At 46.1% G+C, this 20,640-nt stretch overlaps 1 protein-coding gene across 4 annotated transcripts in view; it reads left to right on the top strand.

Annotated features, from left to right (window-relative positions):
• The first annotated feature begins 47 nt into the window (after positions 1–47).
• Positions 48–20,640, top strand: part of LOC119937477 (arylsulfatase D-like) — a 32,385-nt gene continuing 11,792 nt past the window's right edge. The window contains exons 1-9 of one of the 4 annotated variants that reach the window (XR_005454122.1): positions 48–729; positions 3,147–3,271; positions 5,829–5,965; positions 8,245–8,385; positions 12,095–12,216; positions 14,283–14,405; positions 15,620–16,043; positions 18,730–18,866; positions 19,007–19,141. Coding sequence is in view for 1 of the 4 variants with exons in the window: in XM_038756988.1 (XP_038612916.1) it covers positions 5,943–5,965; positions 8,245–8,385; positions 12,095–12,216; positions 14,283–14,405; positions 15,620–16,043; positions 18,730–18,866; positions 19,007–19,141 (1,105 nt within the window). In the remaining 3 variants the exon portion in view is untranslated. Of the gene's footprint in view, positions 730–2,210; positions 3,272–5,186; positions 5,396–5,828; positions 5,966–8,244; positions 8,386–12,094; positions 12,217–14,282; positions 14,406–15,619; positions 16,044–18,729; positions 18,867–19,006; positions 19,142–20,640 lie in introns of those variants that run through there. The other 3 variants (XR_005454123.1, XM_038756988.1, XR_005454124.1) reach the window with 3 other exon arrangements.

Raw genomic sequence — 20,640 nt, forward strand, 5'->3', positions numbered from 1 at the left:
AGCGTTGTAGTAAGCACCAGGGAGAGTACTGCAGAGAATGCGTCTGTTATATTGTACTCTCCTAGGCGCTTAGTGCTGTGCTCTGCATACAGAAAGTGGTCAATAAATACTGTGAATTGTTTGATAATCTCTTCCCTGAAGGCACTTACGGTCAGTCAACTAACATTTGGCAAAGACAGTATCAAAACCTTGTACTGGGCAGCTTGTAAAGGAAGGGGGTGACCCATTTTTGGCTTTCATCAGATTGATTATCTGATCATTTTGGCCCATCCCGACCGCTGTGGCTCACACCAGATGAGCCCCAGTTTGCGTACAAGTTTTAATGGAGTCTTTTTTTCCTCTTGTATATGCTCAAATATTTGAGATACCGGGTTGATGTGCACTTTGTATGTACAAACATTACGTGGCAATGAAAAGTACTGTAGACTAGCTCCCAGCCCAAAGCAGCCTTCAAATCAATGCTTTCTCAGTGGTGGTTGAAATTTAGGGGTCCCTGGAGTCCTGAGAATATTGTATTTTTCCTCATTTTCCCATTGAGATTTCCGAGGAACTTGACCATTAGCCTAATGAGTTTTTCATTCATTTTGACATTTTTGCTTTGTCCCAAAACTGTTTGCAAAGTAATTCTGGTTTAGCCAATTTAGGGTTGAGAGCATCAGAGCTTAGGAGCATCCCCAGCTTTTCCATCCAAGGCTGACTGTTCCCCACATTCATCTGGAACTAGTGAAGGTAAGAGTGGAGCCGGGACTGAGGGTGTGACTGAAAGATCTATGCACTCTCACCAGCCTATTCCATTTGGGGGTGGAAAGTTGTGCATTTTGTGAATGGCATCAGTCTAGCACTGTATTTCCAGTTTTTGTCGTGTGAGAGGAGGAGAGAGGAAAGGGGTGAGAGAGGAGAGAAGGGAAGATAAAAGAGGTGAGAGAGGAGAAGAGAAGGAAGGGGTGATAGAGGAGAGAAGGGAAGATAAAAGAGGTGAGAGAGGAGAAGAGAAGGAAGGGGTGATAGAGGAGAGAAGGGAAAATAAAAGAGGTGAGAGAGGAGAAGAGAGGGAAGGGGTGAGAGGAGAGAAGAGAAAGTAAAAGAGGTAAGAGAGGGAAGAAAAGAGAAAAGGGATGAGAGGAGGAAAGAGGAAAGTTGTGAGAGAGGAGAAGTGAGGAAAGGGGTGAGGGGGAGAAAAGAGAAGAGAGTGGGGGGAGAAGAGGGAAGGGGGTGAGGGGAAGAAGAAGGGGATGGGGAAGAAAGAAGGGGGGAGGAGAGAAAAAGGAAGAGAGGGGGGAGAAGAGAGAAGGGGAGAAGAGAAAAAGGAGGAGGGGGGAGAAGAGAAAGGGGGGGGAAAGAGAAAAGGGAGAGAAGAGAAAGCGGGAAAAGGGGAGAAGAGAGCAAAGTGGTGAGAGCATTCACAGAGTATGAAACTAGAGTTCAGGCAGTAGTTTTCTACACTGACTGTGTGATTCTGTCGCTACCTTCCCAACTGCCTGATGCCTTTGCTTACCCAGACTGTTGCAGTCCTGATTCCTGATCAAGTGCCCCCCTGACTTGGCCCTGACAGGTTCGATAGATCCGACAAGGTCCTCTGGGCACCCCCTTGCCCGCCAGTGTCGGAGGCAGGAGGGGCCACTGGCTGCCACGCTGAGGCAGCAGTCCTCGTTCTGTACACAAATGGAACAGTTCATTCATTCATTCAATCGTATTTATTGAGCACTTATTGTATGCAGAGCACTGTACTAAGCGTGTGGGAAGTACAAGTTGGCAACATATAGAGACGGTCCCTACCCAACAGTGGGCTCAGTCTAGAAGAAATCTGATCTTTAAAGTATTCATGGTTCCTGCTTTTACCTTCCCTCTGCGGTGGAGTTTTTTGAGGGCAGATCCTGGGCCTGATGAATTGTGCCTCAGATTCTTTGCTGCCTTAGGAAGTTGATCAGTAAATCACCTTTGATGATGCTCGCGATGTGATTGTGATAAGTTTGCCAGCAGGCCCAGGCTGAGCCGTATGGATTGGATTTGTGCTGTCACTTGTCCTGATAACAGTTGTCCGGCTGTGATCTCTTCCTTTTCCTTCCTGGTTAGCTGCTCTTTGAATTATTATCATTCTCATTATTATCATTATTATATTTGTTAAGCACTTACTGTGGTTCAAGCACTTTAAAAAAAATGTTAGGTGTTAAGCGTTTACTATGTGTCAAGCACAGTTCTTAGTACGAGGGTAGATTAAAGGTATGTTATCAATCAGTGGCATTTATTGAGTGCTTACTGTGTGCCAAGCACTGTACTAAGTACCTGGGAGAGTACAATACAACAGAATTGGTATTCACTTTCCGTACTCACAAGAAGTTAGAGCATACGGTCACTGAGATTGACTTTCTATGAGAACAGTCATTATGAAAGGGATTGATAAAACACAGATCAACCATTAGAGAGAAGGGTCATCCCCAAATTCCCACGGGAGAAAGTCTGGCCTTTCAAGATGGACTGGGGAGAGAATTGCTTGATTTCAACATACTTTCTACCCTTTTAGAAAATCAGCCAACTCCACAATATCTGAACCATAATCAATCAGTGGTATTTATTGAGCACTTACTATGTGTGGAGAACTGTACTAAGGTCTTAAGAGAGTATTAGGTATCCCTCAGAAATTACCCATCTGTCCCTCAATTGCAACAAAGAGGTGAGGAGTGAGATGAGAAGCAACGTGGCCTAGTGTAAAGAACAAATGAATGGGACTCAGGCGACCTTTGATGGTATTTCTTAAGCGCTTACTATGTGCCAGGTTCTGTACTAAGCACTCTGGGAGATACAAGTTAATCAGGTTGGACAAAGTCCATGTCCCACATGGGGCTCAGTCTTAATTCCCTTTTAACAATTGAGGATTAAACAGTTGTAACCACCCCACTCAGACTCTGAGTCCCTTGTGGGACAGGGGCTGTGTCTAATCTAGCCTAGTTTTAGGCATGTACTATGGGCCTAAGAAATACCTCACTTGTCATAATTAATGATGATTGTTATTAACTCTGAAAAGGAGACCTTGCTTAGCAAAGGAGCATGTACAGATTTTGTCCTCTGAACTTTTAACTGATACTAAGGCTTGGAGTTAGTAAATAAAGTAAAACTTTAACTCACCCGGTCCTGTGAACTATGCACAGGAGATAAGGGAAGAGGAACAAAAGGCAGGAAACAGCTGTAAGAGGTGAGAAATATCACATCTTGGAAAACCAGAGACATTCAGCTTCTCCTCTGAAAGCTCTGGAGACGAGGGAAATAACTAGAGGTGAGTCAGGATTTTGAAACGACTCTATTTTCTGAGCATTCTCCTTCTGGGCTTACTTTGTGATGCTTATCCTCTCTCAATTGCATGGTACAGTGCTCTGCGCACAGTGAATGCTCAGTAACTACAATGATGATGATGATAGCATTTATTAAGCGCTTACTATGTTCAAAGCACAGTTCTAAGCACTGGGGAGGTTACAAGGTGATCAGGTTGTCCCACGGGGGGCTCACAGTCTTAATCCCCATTTTACAGATGAGGGAACTGAGGCCCAGAGTAGTTAAGTGACTTGCCCACAGTCACACAGCTGGCAATTGGCGGAGCTGGGATTTTAACCCATGACCTCTAACTCCAAAGCCAGGGCTCTTTCCTCTGAGCCATGCTGCTTCTCTAACTGATTGATTGATAGATTTTGCTCTTCCGATCACTGGGCCTGAGAGTCATCACTGAACAGCGAGAGAAGCATTCATTCAATCGTATTTATTGAGCGCTTACTGTGTGCAGAGCACTGTACTAAGCGCTTGGGAAGTCCAAGTTGGCAACAGATAGAGACGGTCCCTACTCAACAACGGGCTCACAGTCTAGAAGCAGCGCATTCTGGGAGTCAGAAGGACCTGGGTTCTAATCCCAGCTCTGCCACTTGTCTGCTGGGGGACCTTGGACGAGTCACTTCACGTCTCCGTGCCTCAGGTTCCTCATCTGTAAAATGGGGGTGAAGACTGTGAGCCTCATGTGGGATAGGGTCTGTGTCCAATCCCATTTGCTCGTATCCATTCCAGAATTTAGTACAGTGCCTGGCACATAGCGCTTAACAAATGCCACAATTATTATATTGATCTTGGAGTGCTTGTCTGTTCTGACTGGCCTGAGTTTGGTTGTGAACCGAGGGATATGGTTAGGCTGTTAGCAGCCCTGAATGCTCTCTGTCTCTTAAAGAAACACCCTTCCTTAATTAATGGCATTTATTGAGTGCTTTTCGTGTGCAGAGCACTGGACTAAGCGCTTGGGAGAGTCCAGTTCGAGTGCTACGGCCTAATACGCTTATGGCCTAGTGGAGAAAGTCTGGGCCTAGATGTCAGAAGGACCAGGGCTCTAATCCTGGCTCTGCCATGTGGCTGCCGAGTGACCCTGGGCATGTCACTTCACTTCTCTCATCTGCAAAATGGGGATTAAATCCTTCCGATTTAGACCGTGAGCCCCATGTGGGACAGGGACTGTGTCCAACCTGATAAACCTGTATCAACCCCAGCATTCCTCTTCACCTCTTGACTGCGATAAACATTCACTCCACTTTCCCGTATGCTCACAGATAATAATAATAATAATAATGGCATTTATTAAGCGCTTACTATATGCAAAGCACTGTTCTAAGCACTGGGGAGGTTACAAGGTGATCAGGTTGTCCCACAGGGGCCTCACAGTCTTCATCCCCATTTTACAGGTGAGGGAACTGAGGCCCAGGGAAGTGAAGTGACTTGCCCCAAGTCACACAGCTGACAGTTGGCAGAGCCGAAATTCAAACCCATGACCTCTGACTCCAAAGCCCGGGCTCTTTCCACCAAGCCACACTGCTTCTCTCTTGGGATCCTGTAGGTGCCTCACCTCAGAAAAGGAGCCTTGATCAATCAGTAAATCATACTGGATTTTTTTATGGTGTTTGTTAAGCACTTACTATGTGCCAGGCACCATTTTAAGGGCCGGGGTAGATACAAGCTAATCAGGTGGAAAACAGGGGCTCACAGTCTTAATCCCCATGGTTTACAGATGGGGATTTCACCTCATTTGTTACCTCATTTGTAAAATGGGGATTAAGACTGTGAGCCCCACATGGGACAACCTGATCACCTTGTATCACCCCCCGCCCAGGGCTTAGAACAGTGAGCGCTTAACAAATACCATCATCATCATCATTATTATTATTATTAATGCTTGGCACACACGTAGTGCTTAATAAATACCACAAATAGCTTTGTCCTTTTACATCTGCTCTCCTTTGCCCCTTGTCCCCCACTCACACGCTTTATTCCTTCCAAGCTAAACGTCTACTGGTATCTTCTACCAAGATCCCGCTCCAGGGAAAGCCGTGAGGTAGACAGTTCCTGGAACCCGAAAGGCAGTTTCAAGTTGGTAAGGGTCATGGGGTGTGGAGGCCACGCTCAGACTCCCTCCACTTGTCGGGCGGGCAGGGAGAATGGTCTGGCCTTTGAACTGCGGTGACCTACTTGGCTCCAGCCCTTCCTACATGTAGGATAATCCATCCCTGCCCACCCTGCGAAGCAGCGTGGCCTAGTGGGTAGAACACGGGCCTGGGAGTAGAGGACTTGGGTTCCAATCCTGGCTGTGTGACTTTTGGGCAAGTCACTTCATTTCCTTGTGCCTCAGTTCCCTCATCTATAAAATGCGGATAAGAGGGTGAGCCCCATGTAGGACAGGGACTGTGTCCGGCCTGATTAACTCGTGTCTACCCCAGCACTTAGTACAGTGCCGGGCACGTAGTAAGCTCTTAACAAATACCAAAAAAAGAAGAGCCTTGTTTCTAAAGTCTTTCCTTTCTCCTCAGGTCTCAAGCCCCGCTCTGCCTCGCCTTGCTACGGGACGAGTGTTTCATTAGAAGAACATTTCCTCTGCTACGGAATTGTGATTTAGCCTCCTCTGGGCCTGCAGAAAAGGAACCATGAAATACCTTTCAAGATACAGGTAGGAAATTCTGACTGTGTAGCCAGCTGCCCTGGCTTCAGTCAATCAATCAGTGGTATTTATTGAGCATTTACGGTGAGCAGAACACTGTACTAAGCGCTTGGGGAGGGCACAGTATAACAGAGTTGGTAGAAACGTTCCCTGCCCACAGTGAGCTTGCGGTCTAGAGTTCCTTATGGGCAGGGGCTGCATCTGCCAAATCTATTGAATTGTAATTTCCCAATCAGTCAGTGGTGGTTTTTGAACATTTACTACGTGCGGGGCTCTGTGCTGAGCACTTGGAAGAGTACAATACAACAGATTTAGTAGAAGTGCTATCCTAAATGCTTAGAACAGTGCTCTGCACAAAATAAGCACTCAATAAACACTAAGGAATTTTTAAAGAAGCAGCATGGCTCAGTGGAAAAAGCACAGGCTTGGGAGTCAGAGGTCATGGGTTCTAATCCCGGCTCCACCACATGTCTGCTGTGTGACCTTGGGCAAGTCACTTAACTTCTCTGTGCCTCAGTTCCCTCATCTGTAAAACGGGCATTAAGACTGTGAGCCCCACGTGGGACAACATGATAACCTTGTATCTACTAGCGCTTAGAACAGTGCCTGGCACATAGTAAGCGCTTAACAAATGCCATCATTATTATTAATGGCATTTCTTAAGTAAGTACTTTGTACAAAGGCACTGTTTTAAGAGCTGGGGTAGACACAGTTCTGTTTTCAGTCAGTAGTATATTTTTGAATGCTTATTGTGTGCAGAGCACTGTACTAAGCGCTTGGGAGAGTACAATGCAACAGAGTTGGAAGAAGTGCTTTCCAAAATGTTTAATACAGTGCCCTGCTTCCAGTAAGCACTCAGTGAACACCACTGATTTTTTTTTTTAATGTTTTTTGTGAAGTACTATGTGTCAGGCACTCTACTAAGCGCTGGGGTAGATCCAAACTAATCAGGTTGGACACAATCCCTGTCCCACATGGGGCTCACCGTCTTCGCATTCATTTCACTGGGCGGGTGGGGTAACAGAAAAGTGTAGTGACTTTGTCCGAAAGCAGGCAAAGTGGCAGAGCCGGAATTAGAACCCAGATCCTCTGACTCCTGGGCCCGAGCTCTCTCCGCTGGGCCATTTCACTCCTCTAACGGCAAGAATTGGTAGAGGAGGGAGGGCTTTTCCAAGATTCTCCTAACCAAGAGCACAGAGCCACATAGCCCAGGTGAGGATGGCAAGTATCTGCTACAAAGGAGCCACACTAGTGAGGGTTTAGAAGACAACCACTCTCAAAACTTTGGGATCGCTGATCCTTGGGGGTTTAAAACATCGCTGTTCCTCTTCAACTACTGGAAAAAGCAAGGAATTAGCCGTGGTCCACCGTGGAGTGCGTTTTCTGAGGGCCCCAGCCCTGAGTTAGCTTTCTCTCACAACCTCCCTCCCTCTCCCCCATGGGCACATCAGGAACCCCGCTCCAATCAATGCCACACACCACTTGCAAGAATCATCCACTTGGCAAGAGAAGTAGCATGGCCCGCTGGGTGTAGCACATAGGCTAGCGGGGGTAGAAGGATCTGGGTTCGAATTCCAGCTCTGCCACTTGTCTGCTGTCCAACCTTGGGCGAATCACTTCACCCCTCTGGGCCATCTATAAAATGGGGATTGTGTGTCTCATGTGGGAACTGGGTCTGATCCGCTTATATTGTGTCTAGCCCAGTGCTGACACACAAAACCGTCATTATTATTCCTGTTACTATCCTCATTTTTATCATTAGTATTATTATTACATTACCGGCAGTACTTAAAATATCACCAGCTTCAGGTTTCCACAATTACCCAGAGTTTCTGTTTCAGTATCTAGGAAATGACACTTCAAGAAATAGTAAACCTAAGGCCATTAGCAAGTAAAACGAGTTGAATTTACTCAGTGAACACCATTGATTTTTTTTAATGGTTTTAAATTGCTTAATTGCTTAATTTCATGAATTTAATGAAATTGCTTAATTTCAAATTCAGTGATGAAAAAAGAGGTGAACTATTCTCATCTTAACACTTCTGTTTCTAGGTTGATATATTGCCACCGCTTTCTCTCATTTTTTTTTTCATATTTGTTAACTGTCTACTATGTTCCAGGTACTGTAGTAAACCACTGGGGTACATATAAGATAATTGAGTCAGGAAACCCATTATCAGTAACCAGAAACACAGTTAGAAATATTCAGGTCTTCGGTCCCCCCTGATGGCCTCCCGAAGAACCATTGCCAGACTGACTTTTTTTCCTTACATCGTTTTGATTTTCAGGAACTACTTTGCCCTTGGGCTGATTTTGTATCTGAGGGTGCAGCTGTCTGTGTCAAGCACGAACAAACCCAATATTGTGCTGATAATGGCAGATGACCTGGGAATCGGTGACGTCGGATGCTATGGAAATACCACAATAAGGTAAGGGGGTTTTGCATATGCAGTAAATACTAGCCACTCTAGAAGGGTTCAAAATATGCAGCCAACTTGCATATAGTGGTGGCCACAATCTCCTACTCATAAGAGGAAGTCTTTTAAATAGCCGATCATAGACAAACATATGAAAGCTAAAAATGAAAGCTTTTCATTGATTTGTCTATGGTATTTGTTAAGCGCTTACTATGGGCCAGGCACTGTACTAAGGGCTGAGGCAGAGACAAGCTAATCGAGTTGGACACGGTCCATGTCCCACAAGGGGTTCACAGTCTTAATCCCCATTTTGCAGATGAGGCAATTGAGGCACAGAGAAGTGAAGTGACTTGCCCAAGGTCACACAGCAGAGTGGCAGAGCCGGGATTAGAAACCAGGTTCTTCTGATTTCCAGGCCTATACTCTATCCAGTAGGCTACGTTGATTCTCATTCTGCTACATACATTTTTGCTTTCATATAGAAAACACTAGACTGTGAGCCCACTGTTGGGTAGGGACCGTCTCTATATGTTGCCAACTTGTACTTCCCAAGTGCTTAGTACAGTGCTCTGCACACAGTAAGCGGTCAATGAATACGATTGAATGAATGAATGAATGAAAACACATTTAAAACATGAATAAGTGCAGGATTTTCACACTAGGCACTAGTAATCCTCAGTTTCTCTTTATGTATCAATTTCTACATTGTCATGGAATGAGAAGCTGTGTGACCTAGTGAAAGGAGCAGGAGCCTCGGAGTCAGAGGACCAGGTTTCTAATTCCAGGTCCACCACTTGTCTGCTGTGAGACCTTGGACAAGTCACTTCACTTTGCCTCAGTTATCTGTAAAATGGGGATTAAGACAGAGAGCCCTATGTGGGACAGGGACTGTGTCCAACTCATTTATCTTGTATCTACCCCAGCGGTTTACTACAGTGCCTGGAACATAGGAGTCACTTAACAAATATCATGAAAAAGAAAATGAGAAAAAGTGGTGACAGTGTCTCAACCTTGAAACAGAAGTGTTAAGATGAGAATAGTTCACCTCCTTTTTTGTCACTGAATTTGAATTTGAAATTAAGCAAATATGTCTCTTTGGGCACTTTATCCTTTCCTTTGACTCAGTTGTGAGCACTGAGCGTTTTCTTGAATATAGACATATTCTGAATATTGAGTTGCTCAGGAATTGTCCAGATTGGTTAATTAGCTACAAAACCCACGTCGCATGCATGTTTCTGCAAAAATGGTGGGGTAAATCAGTCAATCAATCAATCGTATTTATTGAGCGCTTACTGTGTGCAGAGCACTGAACTAAGCGCTTGGGAAGTACAAGTTGGCAACACATAGAGACAGTCCCTGCCCAACAGTGGGCTCACAGTCTAAAAGGGGGGGACAGAGAACAAAACCAAACATACTAACAAAATAAAATAAATAGCGGCGGAGGCGGGATAAGAACCCACATCCTCAAGCGCTTAGTATAGTGCTGTGCACACAGTAAGCGCTCAATAAATATGACTGAATGAGTGAATGAGTGAGCAAAGTGTGGTCTCTTCCTGAATACAGAACACCTCATCCTAAAGATTTTGCTCTCCGCTTAAACGACAGGGAAAGCGATTCCTATTTAGTTGAGTTTTTTCTGGGCCGTAAATAATAACAATAATAATAATAATAATAATAATAATGGCATTTATTAAGCGCTTACTACATGCAAAGCGCTGTTCTAAGCGTCAATAACACCTCAGTGTCATTAGAGAAGCAGCGTGGCTCAGCGGAAAGAGTCCGGGCTTTGGAGTCAGTGGTCGTGGGTTCAAATCCTGGCTCCACCACTTGTGTGACTTTGGGGAAGTCACTTCACTTCTCTGGGCCTCAGTTCCCTCATCTGTAAAATGGGGATGAAGACTGTGAGCCCCACGTGGGACAACCTCATCACCTCGTAACTTCCCCAGCGCTTAGAACAGTGCTTCGCACATAGTAAGCGCTTAATAAATGCCATTATTATTATTATTATTAAATAGAATAGATATGTACAAGATAAATAAATAGAGTAATAAATATGTACAAACATATATATACATTTCTCGTATATACAAGTCTCGTATTGCTTCTTCGCCGCCATTAGTTGCTGTGTTATTCTTGGGGTAATCTGTAAAGGAATGATGGAGAATATCTTCTAAGTCGCTTAAGTCATTGACAGTTGAACAGAGAGTGCCAGGCATTTATTTTCTGAGCAGCCACTATGCAGCGAACACTCTACATTCCCTAGCCTCAGGAAGCTTACTATCAAATGGGCCAGATTCTCCTTCTGCCGTAAGCAGAGAAGCAGCGTGGCTCAGTGGAAAAGAGCCCAGGCTTTGGAGTCAGAGGTCATGGGTTCAAATCCCGGCTCCGCCACGTCAGCTGTGTGACTTTGGGCAAGTCACTTCACTTCTCTGGGCCTCAGTTCCCTCATCTGTAAAATGGGGATGAAGACTGTGAGCCCCACGTGGGACAACCTGATCACCTTAGAACAGTGCTTAGGAAAGTGCTTGGCACATAGTAAGCACTTAACAAATACCATTATTATTATTATTATTATTAAGTTCCCCTTCTCTCTAGCTCTTGGTCACCAAACCATGGAAAGGGAGAAAAATGTTCAATCCATCAATGGTATTTATTGAACACTTACTCCGCACAAAGCACTGTACTAAGTGCTTGGGAGAGTACAATAGAACAGAGTTGGTAGACACATTTCCTGCCCACTAGGAGCTTACAGTCTAGAGGGCGAGAGACAATGATAGTAATAAATGATCAGTGGTATTTATTGAATGCTTACTGACTAGAGAGTGCTGCACTAAGTGCTTGGGATAGTTCAGTAGAACAGAGTTGGTAGACACGTTCCCTGCCCACAAGGAGCTTACAGTCTAGAGGGTGAGGCAGACTTTAATATTAATAAATTATCAGTGGTATTTATTGACTTTCTGTGTGCAGAGCACTGTACTAAGCAATCAATCGATCGTATTTATTAAAAACTTACTGTGTGCGAAGCCCTGAACTAAGTGCTTAGGAGAGTACAGTACAACAGCCCAGTGGAAAGAGCCCGGACTTTGGAGTCAGGGGTCATGGGTTCGAATCCCGGCTCCGCCAACTGTCAGTTGTGTGACTTTGGGCAAGTCACTTAATTTCTCTGTGCCTCAGTTACCTCATCTGTAAAATGTGATTAAGACTGTGAGCTCCTTGTGGGACAACCTGATCACCTTGTACCCTCCCCAGCACTTAGAAACAGTGCTTTGCACATAGTAAGTGCTTAATAAATGGTATTTATTATTATTATTATTATTTTGACTCCCAGGCCTGGGCTCTATCCACTAGGCCCTGCTGCTTTTCATGATATTAGCGATATTTGTTTGAGCCTTGTTTTATGCCAAGCACTGTGGGTACATACCGAATATGCAGAGTCTGTAAAATGGGGATGAAGACTGTGAGCCCCCCGTGGGACAACCTGATCTCCTTGTAACCTCCCCAGCGCTTAGAACAGTGCTTTGCAAATAGTAAGCGCTTAATAAATGCCATCATTATTTATTATTATACATTCCCTGCCCACAGGGAGCCTCCAATACGGCCTTTGTCCAACCGAAATATCTGGTCCAGAGTGACCTTACCACTCTGGTTGAAGTCATCACCAGGGGCCGTTACTACAATCCCGTGACCCGATTTCTCTTCCTTCTACCTGATTTCCTCCCAGGACCCCCAATATCGATCGTCTGGCGAAGGAAGGCGTGAGATTGACCCAGCATCTCGCCGCGGCCCCCCTCTGCACCCCGAGCCGAGCCGCGTTCCTGACGGGAAGATACCCCATCCGATTAGGTTTGTGCCCCCGTCTCCCCACTCCTCGAGAACCACCGCTGGTGGCCCACCCACCTCTGCCCTCAGTTGGATTTATTGAGCACTTACTTTCTGAGTACTGTACTAAGCGCTTGGGAGAGGACAATAGAAAAGACACATTCCCTGCCCACAGCAAGCGTACAGTCTAGCGGGGGACAGACATGAATGGAAATATATAAAATTACAGATATGGACATAAGCAGACACTCCTCATCATTGGCTTAAAAAACTCAATCCCCTCACCCCCTCCTATCAATCAATCAGTCGTATTTAGTACAGTTTTTATTTTTTATCCTAATGGGATTTGCTAAGCACTTACTATGTGCTAGGCACTGTATGCACCGCTCGGGGAGACACAAGATAAGCAGGTTGGGCACAGTATCTGTCCCACATAGGGATTGCGACTGTAAGCCCTATATAGGATAGGGACTGTGTGCAACCTGTACCCCAGCACTGAATACAGCACATAGTAAGCACTTAACAGATACCATTTAAAAAAAAAAAAAAGGATCTTGCGGTCTACAACTGATTGATGGAGTGAGTGATAAACGAATACCGAGTGGATGACAAATGTCCCCTAGGAGAAAATGATTTGTGATTTCCCCAGAATTATTCCTGACCTTTCATTTGTACCATTCTCAAAGATGAAAGGCAGACACCGCAACGAGACCTGACCTTTCCCAGTGCCTGTTTCACCTCACAAAGGTGTCTCTACGTTTGGTCTACTTGGAAAGAGCATAGGCCTGAGAGTTGGGAGATCTGAGTTCTAATGCCTGTGTTTTGCCCCTTGCCTGCTGTGTGAACCTGGGCAAGTCACAACTTCTCTGGGCCGCAATTGCCGTTTCTGGAAACTTGGAGTTTGACAGATCCCGGTCTCCCTCTCAGACTGTGAGCCCCGTGTGGGATGAGCACTGTGTCCAATGTGATTATCTTGTATTTACTCTAGTTCTTAGTACAGTGCTTAGCACATAATAAGCGCTTAACAAATACTGTAATTGTTATTTTCTCCCGTACTTGACCGCAAAATATTGGCCCCCTTAACTCCTCACTGTTGAACTCCACTTGCACAGCTGGTGAGATTCTAAATTTGGATCTTTCCAAACTTCTGGGACAACCAGTGTTATGTTGCCAACTTGTACTTCCCAAGCGCTTAGTATAGTGCTCTGCACACAGTAAGCGCGCAAAAAATACGACTGAATGAATGAACCAGTGTTGGCCTGAGAGATCTGGGAAAGGAGTGGTTTTTGCCACTACGCAAGGGCATAGAGCTCGCCAAAGAGGTTTTATTCTTAATCAATCAATGGTATTTACTGAGTGGTTACTGTGGGCACAGCACTGTACTAAGAGCTTGGGAGACAGAGTTGTTAGACACATTCCCTGCCCATGAGGAGTCTAGAGGGGGAAACAGACATTAAATCAATTATGGATGTAGGCATAAGTGTTACAGGGCAGAGGGCAAGGTGAATATCAACTGCTTAAAAGGGACAAATACAAATTCAAAGGCAATGCAGAAAGGAAAGGGAATTGGGGAAATGGGGTCTTAGTCGGGGAAGGCCTCTTGAAGGAGATGTGATTTTAATAAGGCTCTGAAAGTGGGCAGAGTGGTGATCAATCATCTACGATGATGATGACAGTATTTGTTAAGCGCTTACTATGTGCAAAGCACTGTTCTAAGCGCGGGGGAGATTACAAGGTGATCTCACAGGGGGCTCACAGTTTTGATCCCCATTTTCCAGATGAGGGAACTGAGGCCCAGAGAAGTGAAGTGACTTGCCCAAAGTCACACAGCTGACAATTGGCGGAGCCAGGATTTGACTCCTGACTCCAAAGCCCGGGCTCTTTCCACTGAGCCACGCTGCTTCTCTTGTTTGTTTAATTTAAGGAACGTGTAATTCATGATGAGGACGTGCCAGAGGGTGAAGCCAGGAGAGCAGGTGGCCCCTGCACCTCCAACTTGGGTAGCACCCAAACACGGTAGCTAGTGGAACCCAGGGCTGAGGCCCAGAATATGCTCACCGTGATGTCTTTTTTTGTATCCCCAATTTTAGGGATGGGCTCCAAAGAATTCCCGCGGGTTATTTATTGGAACGGGGCTTCCGGAGGGCTTCCTGCTAACGAAACCACCTTTGCCAGAATCCTGCAGCAGCAAGGTTATGCCACCGGCTTAATAGGTCTGTAAGTCTCCCTCCTGCTCTGTCTGGACCACTCCTCTTCTTTCTCCGGTGGGATCTGATGGTTGGGTGGCCGCCCCAGACGGGAGGGAACCGAAGCGGGAGGGTGGCGGAACGGTTGTTACGCCTCCATTTCATCTGTATCGTGCCGCCGACCCCTTTCCCACGTCCTTCCCCTCCAAATACACCAGACCACCCCTCTCTCCACCGTCAAAACGTTATTAAGGTCACATCCCCCCCAAGAGGCCTTCACCAATTAAACCCTTTTTTCCCTGGCTCCCTCTCCCTCCTGCATCATTTATGCACTTGGATCTGTGACCTTTGGATATATGATATTCGCCTCACTTCCAATTCCACAGCACTTACATATCTATCTTTAAATTGTATATCATAAATTATTTACTTCTGTTCATGTCCATCTCCCCCTCTAGACTGTAAGCTCTTTAAGGTCTGCTAATTCTGTTGTATTATACTCTCCCAAGCACTTAGTGCAGTGCTTTCTGTACATAGTAATGATCATAATAATGGTGGCATTTGTTAAGTGCTTACTATGTGCCAAGCACCGTTGTAAGCGCTGGGGTAGATACAAGGTAATCGGGTTGTCCCTGGTGGGGCTCACGGTCTTAATCCCCATTTTACAGATGAGGTCACTGAGGCACAGAGAAGTTAAGTGATTTGCCCAAAGCCACACAGCTGATAAGTGGTGGAGCTGGGATTAGAACCCACGACCTCTGACTCCCATGCCCGGGCTCTTTCCACTAACCCACACTGCTTCTCATAGTAAGCATTCAATAAATACCACTGATTATAATAATAATAATGGAATTTGCTAAGCGCTCGCTGTGTGCCAGGCACTGTACTCTGTGCTCAGGTGTATACAGGCCAATCAGGTTGGACACAGTCCCTGTCATCATCAATCATCATCATCATCAATCGTATTTATTGAGCGCTTACTGTGTGCAGAGCACTGTCCTAAGCGCTTGGGAAGTACAAATCTGTCCCACACAGAGCTAACAGCCTTAGTCCCCATTTTGCAGATGAGGGAACTGAGGCCCAGAGCGGCGAAGCGACCTGCCCAAGGTCTCCCAGCCGACCAGTGGCAGAGCCAGGATTCGAACCCGAGTCCCCGTGACTGCCAGTGCTCTGTCCGCTAGCCCCCGCTGCTTCTGCCTTGATCGGTGACTGATTGCTGGATGGATTCCACCCTTTGCTAGGGAAATGGCACCAGGGCGTGAACTGCGAGTCCCGCACCGATTACTGCCATCACCCCCTCAGTCACGGCTTCGACTATTTCTTCGGCATGCCCTTAACCCTGCTGAATGACTGCGAGGAGGGGAAAGGCACCGAGATCGCCTCGCACGTCCAGATCCGGCACCGCTTCCACACGCAGATGATGGCCTGGGCGCTGCTCGCGCTCACCGTCGCCAAGATCGCCGGCTGGATCCCGTTGGGCTGGAAGACCATCTTGGGCTGTGCCGTCTCCGCTCTCCTCTTTTTCCTTTCCTGGTACTCCAGCTACGGGTTCCTGCGGCGGTGGAACTGCATCATGATGAGAGGCTACGAAGTCACGGAGCAGCCCCTGGTCTTGGAGAGGATGATGCCCGCCATCCTCAGGGAAGCCATCTCGTTTCTGGAAAGGTAACGGAAGCCACTGGCAGGTTTCTTCCTTCGAACGGTTTCACCCTGAGTTTGTTGTTAATGATAATAATGATGGCATCTATTAAGCACTTACTAGGTGCAAAGCACTGTTCAAAGCACTGGGGAGGTTACAAGGTAATAATAATAATGATGGCATTTATTAAGCGCTTACTGTGTGCAAACCACTGCTCTAAGCAGTGGGGAGGTTACAAGGTGATCAGGTTGTCCCACGGGGGGCTCACAGTCTTAATCCCCATTTTACAGATGAGGTAACTGAGGCCCAGAGAAGTCAAGTGACTCGCCCAGAGTCACACAGCTGACAAGTGGCGGAGCCGGGATTTGAACCCATGACCTCTGACTCCAAAGCCCGTGCTCTTTTCCACTGAGCCACGCTGCTTCTCCCACGGGGGGCTCACAATCTTAATCCCCATTTTACAGATGAGGCAGCTGAGGCCCAGAGAAGTTCATTCACTCATTCAGTCGTATTTATTGAGCGCTTACTGTGTGCAGAGCCCTGTACTAAGCGCTTGGGAAGTACAAGTTGGCAACATATAGAGATGGTCCCTACCCAACAGTGGGCTCACAGTCTAGAAGAGGGAGGCAGAGAACAAAAGAAAACAGAAAATAGAATAAATATGTACAAATAAAATAGAGTAATAATAAATAGAGTAATATAAATAAGTAGAGTAATAAATAGAAGTGACTTGCCCAAAGTCACACAGCTGACAACTGGCAGAGCCGGGATTCGAACCCATGAATTCTGTCTTCAAAGCCCGGGCTCTTTCCACTGAGCCACACTGCCTCTGCCACTAATAGTAATAATAGCGATGGTGATGTTTAATAAGGTTGGTATTTGTTAAGCGCTTACTATGTGTCAAGCACTGTTCTAAGCTCTGGGTTAGATGCAAGCTAATGAAGTTCGACACAGTCCCCGTCAGTTAATCCCCATTTGACAATTGAGGTAGCTGAAGCCCAGAAAAGTTAAGTGACCCACCCAAGGTAACACAGCAGACAAGTGGTGGAGCCGGGATGAGAACCCAGGTCCTTTTAGAGAAGCAGCGTGGATCAGTGGAAGGAGCCCGGGCTTTGGAGTCCGAGGTCATGGGTTCGAATCCTGGCTCCACCAACTATCAGATGTGTGACTTTGAGCAAGTCACTTAACTTCTCTGTGCCTCAGTTACCTCATCTGTAAAATGGGGATTAAGGCTGTGAGCTCCTTGTGGGACAACCTGATCACCTTGTAACCTCCCCAGCGCTTAGAACAGTACTTTGCACATAGTAAGTGCTTAATAAATGCTATTATTATTATTATTATTATTATTATTATTATTTTGACTCCCAGGCTTGGGCTCTATCCACTAGGCCCTGCTGCTTTTCATGATATTAGCGATATTTGTTTGAGCCTAGTTTTGTGCCAAGCACTGTACTGAGAACTGTGGGTACATGCAGTATATGCAGAATGTTCACAGTGAACATCCCATACGGGGCTCATTTTCTGGAAAGAAGGGAGAACAGGTATTTCATCCCCCTATTACAGATGAGGAAACTGAGGCCCAGAGAAGTGAAGTGACAAATGGCAGAGCCAGAATGAGATCTCAAGTTATTATTATTATTTTATTATTTATAGTTATTATTATTATTATTATTATTATTATTATTATTATTATTTTATTTTGTTGGTATGTTTGGTTCTGTTCTCTGTCTCCCCCTTTTAGACTGTGAGCCCACTGTTGGGTAGGGACTGTCTCTATGTGATGCCAATTTGTACTTCCCAAGCGCTTAGTACAGTGCTCTGCACATAGTAAGCGCTCAATAAATACGATTGATTGATTGATTGATTGATTACATTTGTTAAGTGCTTACTTTGTACCAAGCACTGTTCTAAGCGCTAGGGTAGATTCAAGCTAATCAGGTTGGACAAAGTCCAACATGGGGCTCACGGTCTTCATCCCCATTTTGCAGATGAGGTCACTTGAGGCCCAGAGCAGTGAAGTGACTTGTCCAAGATCACACAGCAGACAAGTGGCAGAGCTGGGATTAGAACCCAGGTCTTTACGACTCCCAGCCGGGCCTGTGCTCTGTCCACTAAAAGACATGCTGCCTGAAGATCCAGTCTGGGCTCGGCCAGTTTTTACTCTCAAGGACCATGGAGATGGGGCTGGAGAGCTTCGTCAGTGCCAAAGAATCAATCCTCAGAAATCCCCAATTTGGTTAGCTGCTGCAAGGATTCCCCTGGGCCCAGGGATTGGTTTGTTTTTGTTTTTTTTTAAATGGTATTTGTTTAGCACAACTAGGTGCCAGGCACTGTACTAACCAGTGGGGCAGATACAAATTAATTAGGTCCATGTCCCACATGGGAGTCACAGCATTAATCCCCCATTTTCTAGATGAGGCCACTGGGGGACAGAAAAGTGACATGTGCAAGTTGCCAACTTGTACTTCCCAAGCGCTTAGTACAGTGCTCTGCACACAGAAAGCGCTCAGTAAATGTGATTGATTAAATGAATGAAGTCCTTTTGACTCCCGGGCTCTGGCTCTATCCACTAGGCCATGCTGCATTTTTAGTTTCAGCTGATAGTCCAGGAGGGGGAATGTCACCTTCCACTCCTTTTAAGCCCTCAGTGACTAATTTGTACTCCAAGACCCGATGGACATTAACACGCCATCGTGTTGGTTTTCCCTTCAGGAACAGGCAGGGACCCTTCCTCCTCTTTCTCTCTTTCCTACACGTCCACACCCCACTTTACACCACAGAAAAATTCCGGGGAGTCAGCCAGCATGGCTTATACGGAGACAACGTAGAGGAGATGGATTGGATGGTGGGTAAGTCGTTAAAGTCTTTCACGAGACCCTTCTGGTTCAGCGTAAATATGTTTTGTGCCGTTCTAATTTCCTTAACCTGGTTTACGGGTTTTCCTGAATGGTGTTCGGTCTCGTCTCACTCGGTCTTTTTGTATTCTCAGGCCGAGTTCTCGATGCCATCGACAAGGAGGGTTTGCGGAAGAACACGCTGGTTTATTTCACCTCAGACCATGGAGGATTCTTGGAGATTCGGGATGGGAACGTACAGGTTGGAGGCTGGAATGGCATATACAAAGGTAAGAGCAAGCCAGGTTGTGATTTGTACTTTTTATTCACCCCACCCTCAGCCCCCAGCACTTAATAATAATAATGATGGCATTTGTTAAGTGCTTACTATGTGCAAAGCACTGTTCTAAGCAGTGGGGGGGATAGAAGATGATCAGATTGTCCCACATGGGGCTCACAGTCTTCATTCCCATTTTACAGATGAGGTAACTGAGGCTCCGAGAAGTTAAGTGACTTGCCCAAGACCACACAGCACACATGTAGCGGAGCCGGGATTCGAAACCATGACCTCTGACTCCGAAGCCCGTGCTCTTTCCACTGAGCCACGCTGCTTCTCATAGCTTCTCCTTCTCAGCTTCACTTCTCATTCATTCATTCATTCATTCATTCAGTTGTATTAATTGAGCGCTTACTGTGTGCAGAGCACTGTACTAAGCGCTTGGGAAGTACAAGTTGGTGACATGTAGAGACAGCGCGTCCACCATTCATTTCTATCATTGCATCTCCCCCTCTGGAATGTAAGCTCCTTGTGGGCAGGGAACGTGTCTACCGACCTCTCTTTTACTCTCCAAAGCACCCAGTACAGTGCACACAGAAAGCGCTCAATAAATAACATTGGTTGATGGACTAGCATCTGTCTCCCCCTCTAGGCTGTAAGCTCCCTGTGGGCAGCAACCATGTCTATCAACTCTGTTCCGTTGGACTCTCCGAAGCAGCGTGGTTCAGTGGGAAAAGCCCGGGCTTTGGAGTCAGAGGTCATGGGTTCAAATCCCGGCTCCGCCAACTGTCAGCTGTGTGACTTTGGGCAAGTCACTTAACTTCTCTGGGCCTCAGTTACCTCACCTGTAAAATGGGGATTAAAACCGTGAGCCCCCCCGGGGGACAACCTGATCACCTTGTAACTTTCCCAGTGCTTAAAACAGCGCTTTGCACATATTAAGTGCATAACAAATGCCATCATTATTAGAGAAGCAGCGTGGCTCAGTGGAAAGAGCCCGGGCTTTGAAGTCAGAAGTCATGGGTTCAAATCCCCGCTCTGCCAACTGTCAGCTGTGTGACTTTGGGCAAGTCACTTAACTTCTCTGTGCCTCAGTTACCTCATCTGTAAAATGGGAATTAAGACTGTGAGCCCCCCGTGGGACAACCTGATCACCTTGTGACCTCCCCAGTGCTTAGAACAGTGCTTTGCACATAGTAAATGCATAACAAATGCCATCATTATTAGAGAAGCAGCGTGGCTCAGTGGAAAGAGCACGGGCTTTGAAGTCAGAAGTCATGGGTTCAAATCCCCGCTCCGCCAATTGTCAGCTGTGTGACTTTTGGCAAGTCACTTAACTTCTCTGTGCCTCAGTTACCTCATCTGTAAAATGGGGATTAAGACTGTGAGCCCCCCCGTGGGACAACCTGATCACCTTGTGACCTCCCCAGCGCTTAGAACAGTGCTTTGCACCTAGTAAGCGCTTAATAAATTCCATCAGTATTATTATAAGATACCATAGTCTCACGGAGC

The sequence above is a fragment of the Tachyglossus aculeatus genome, chromosome 15, assembly GCF_015852505.1.
Source record: "Tachyglossus aculeatus isolate mTacAcu1 chromosome 15, mTacAcu1.pri, whole genome shotgun sequence".
NCBI classification, from domain to species: Eukaryota; Metazoa; Chordata; class Mammalia; order Monotremata; family Tachyglossidae; genus Tachyglossus; species Tachyglossus aculeatus.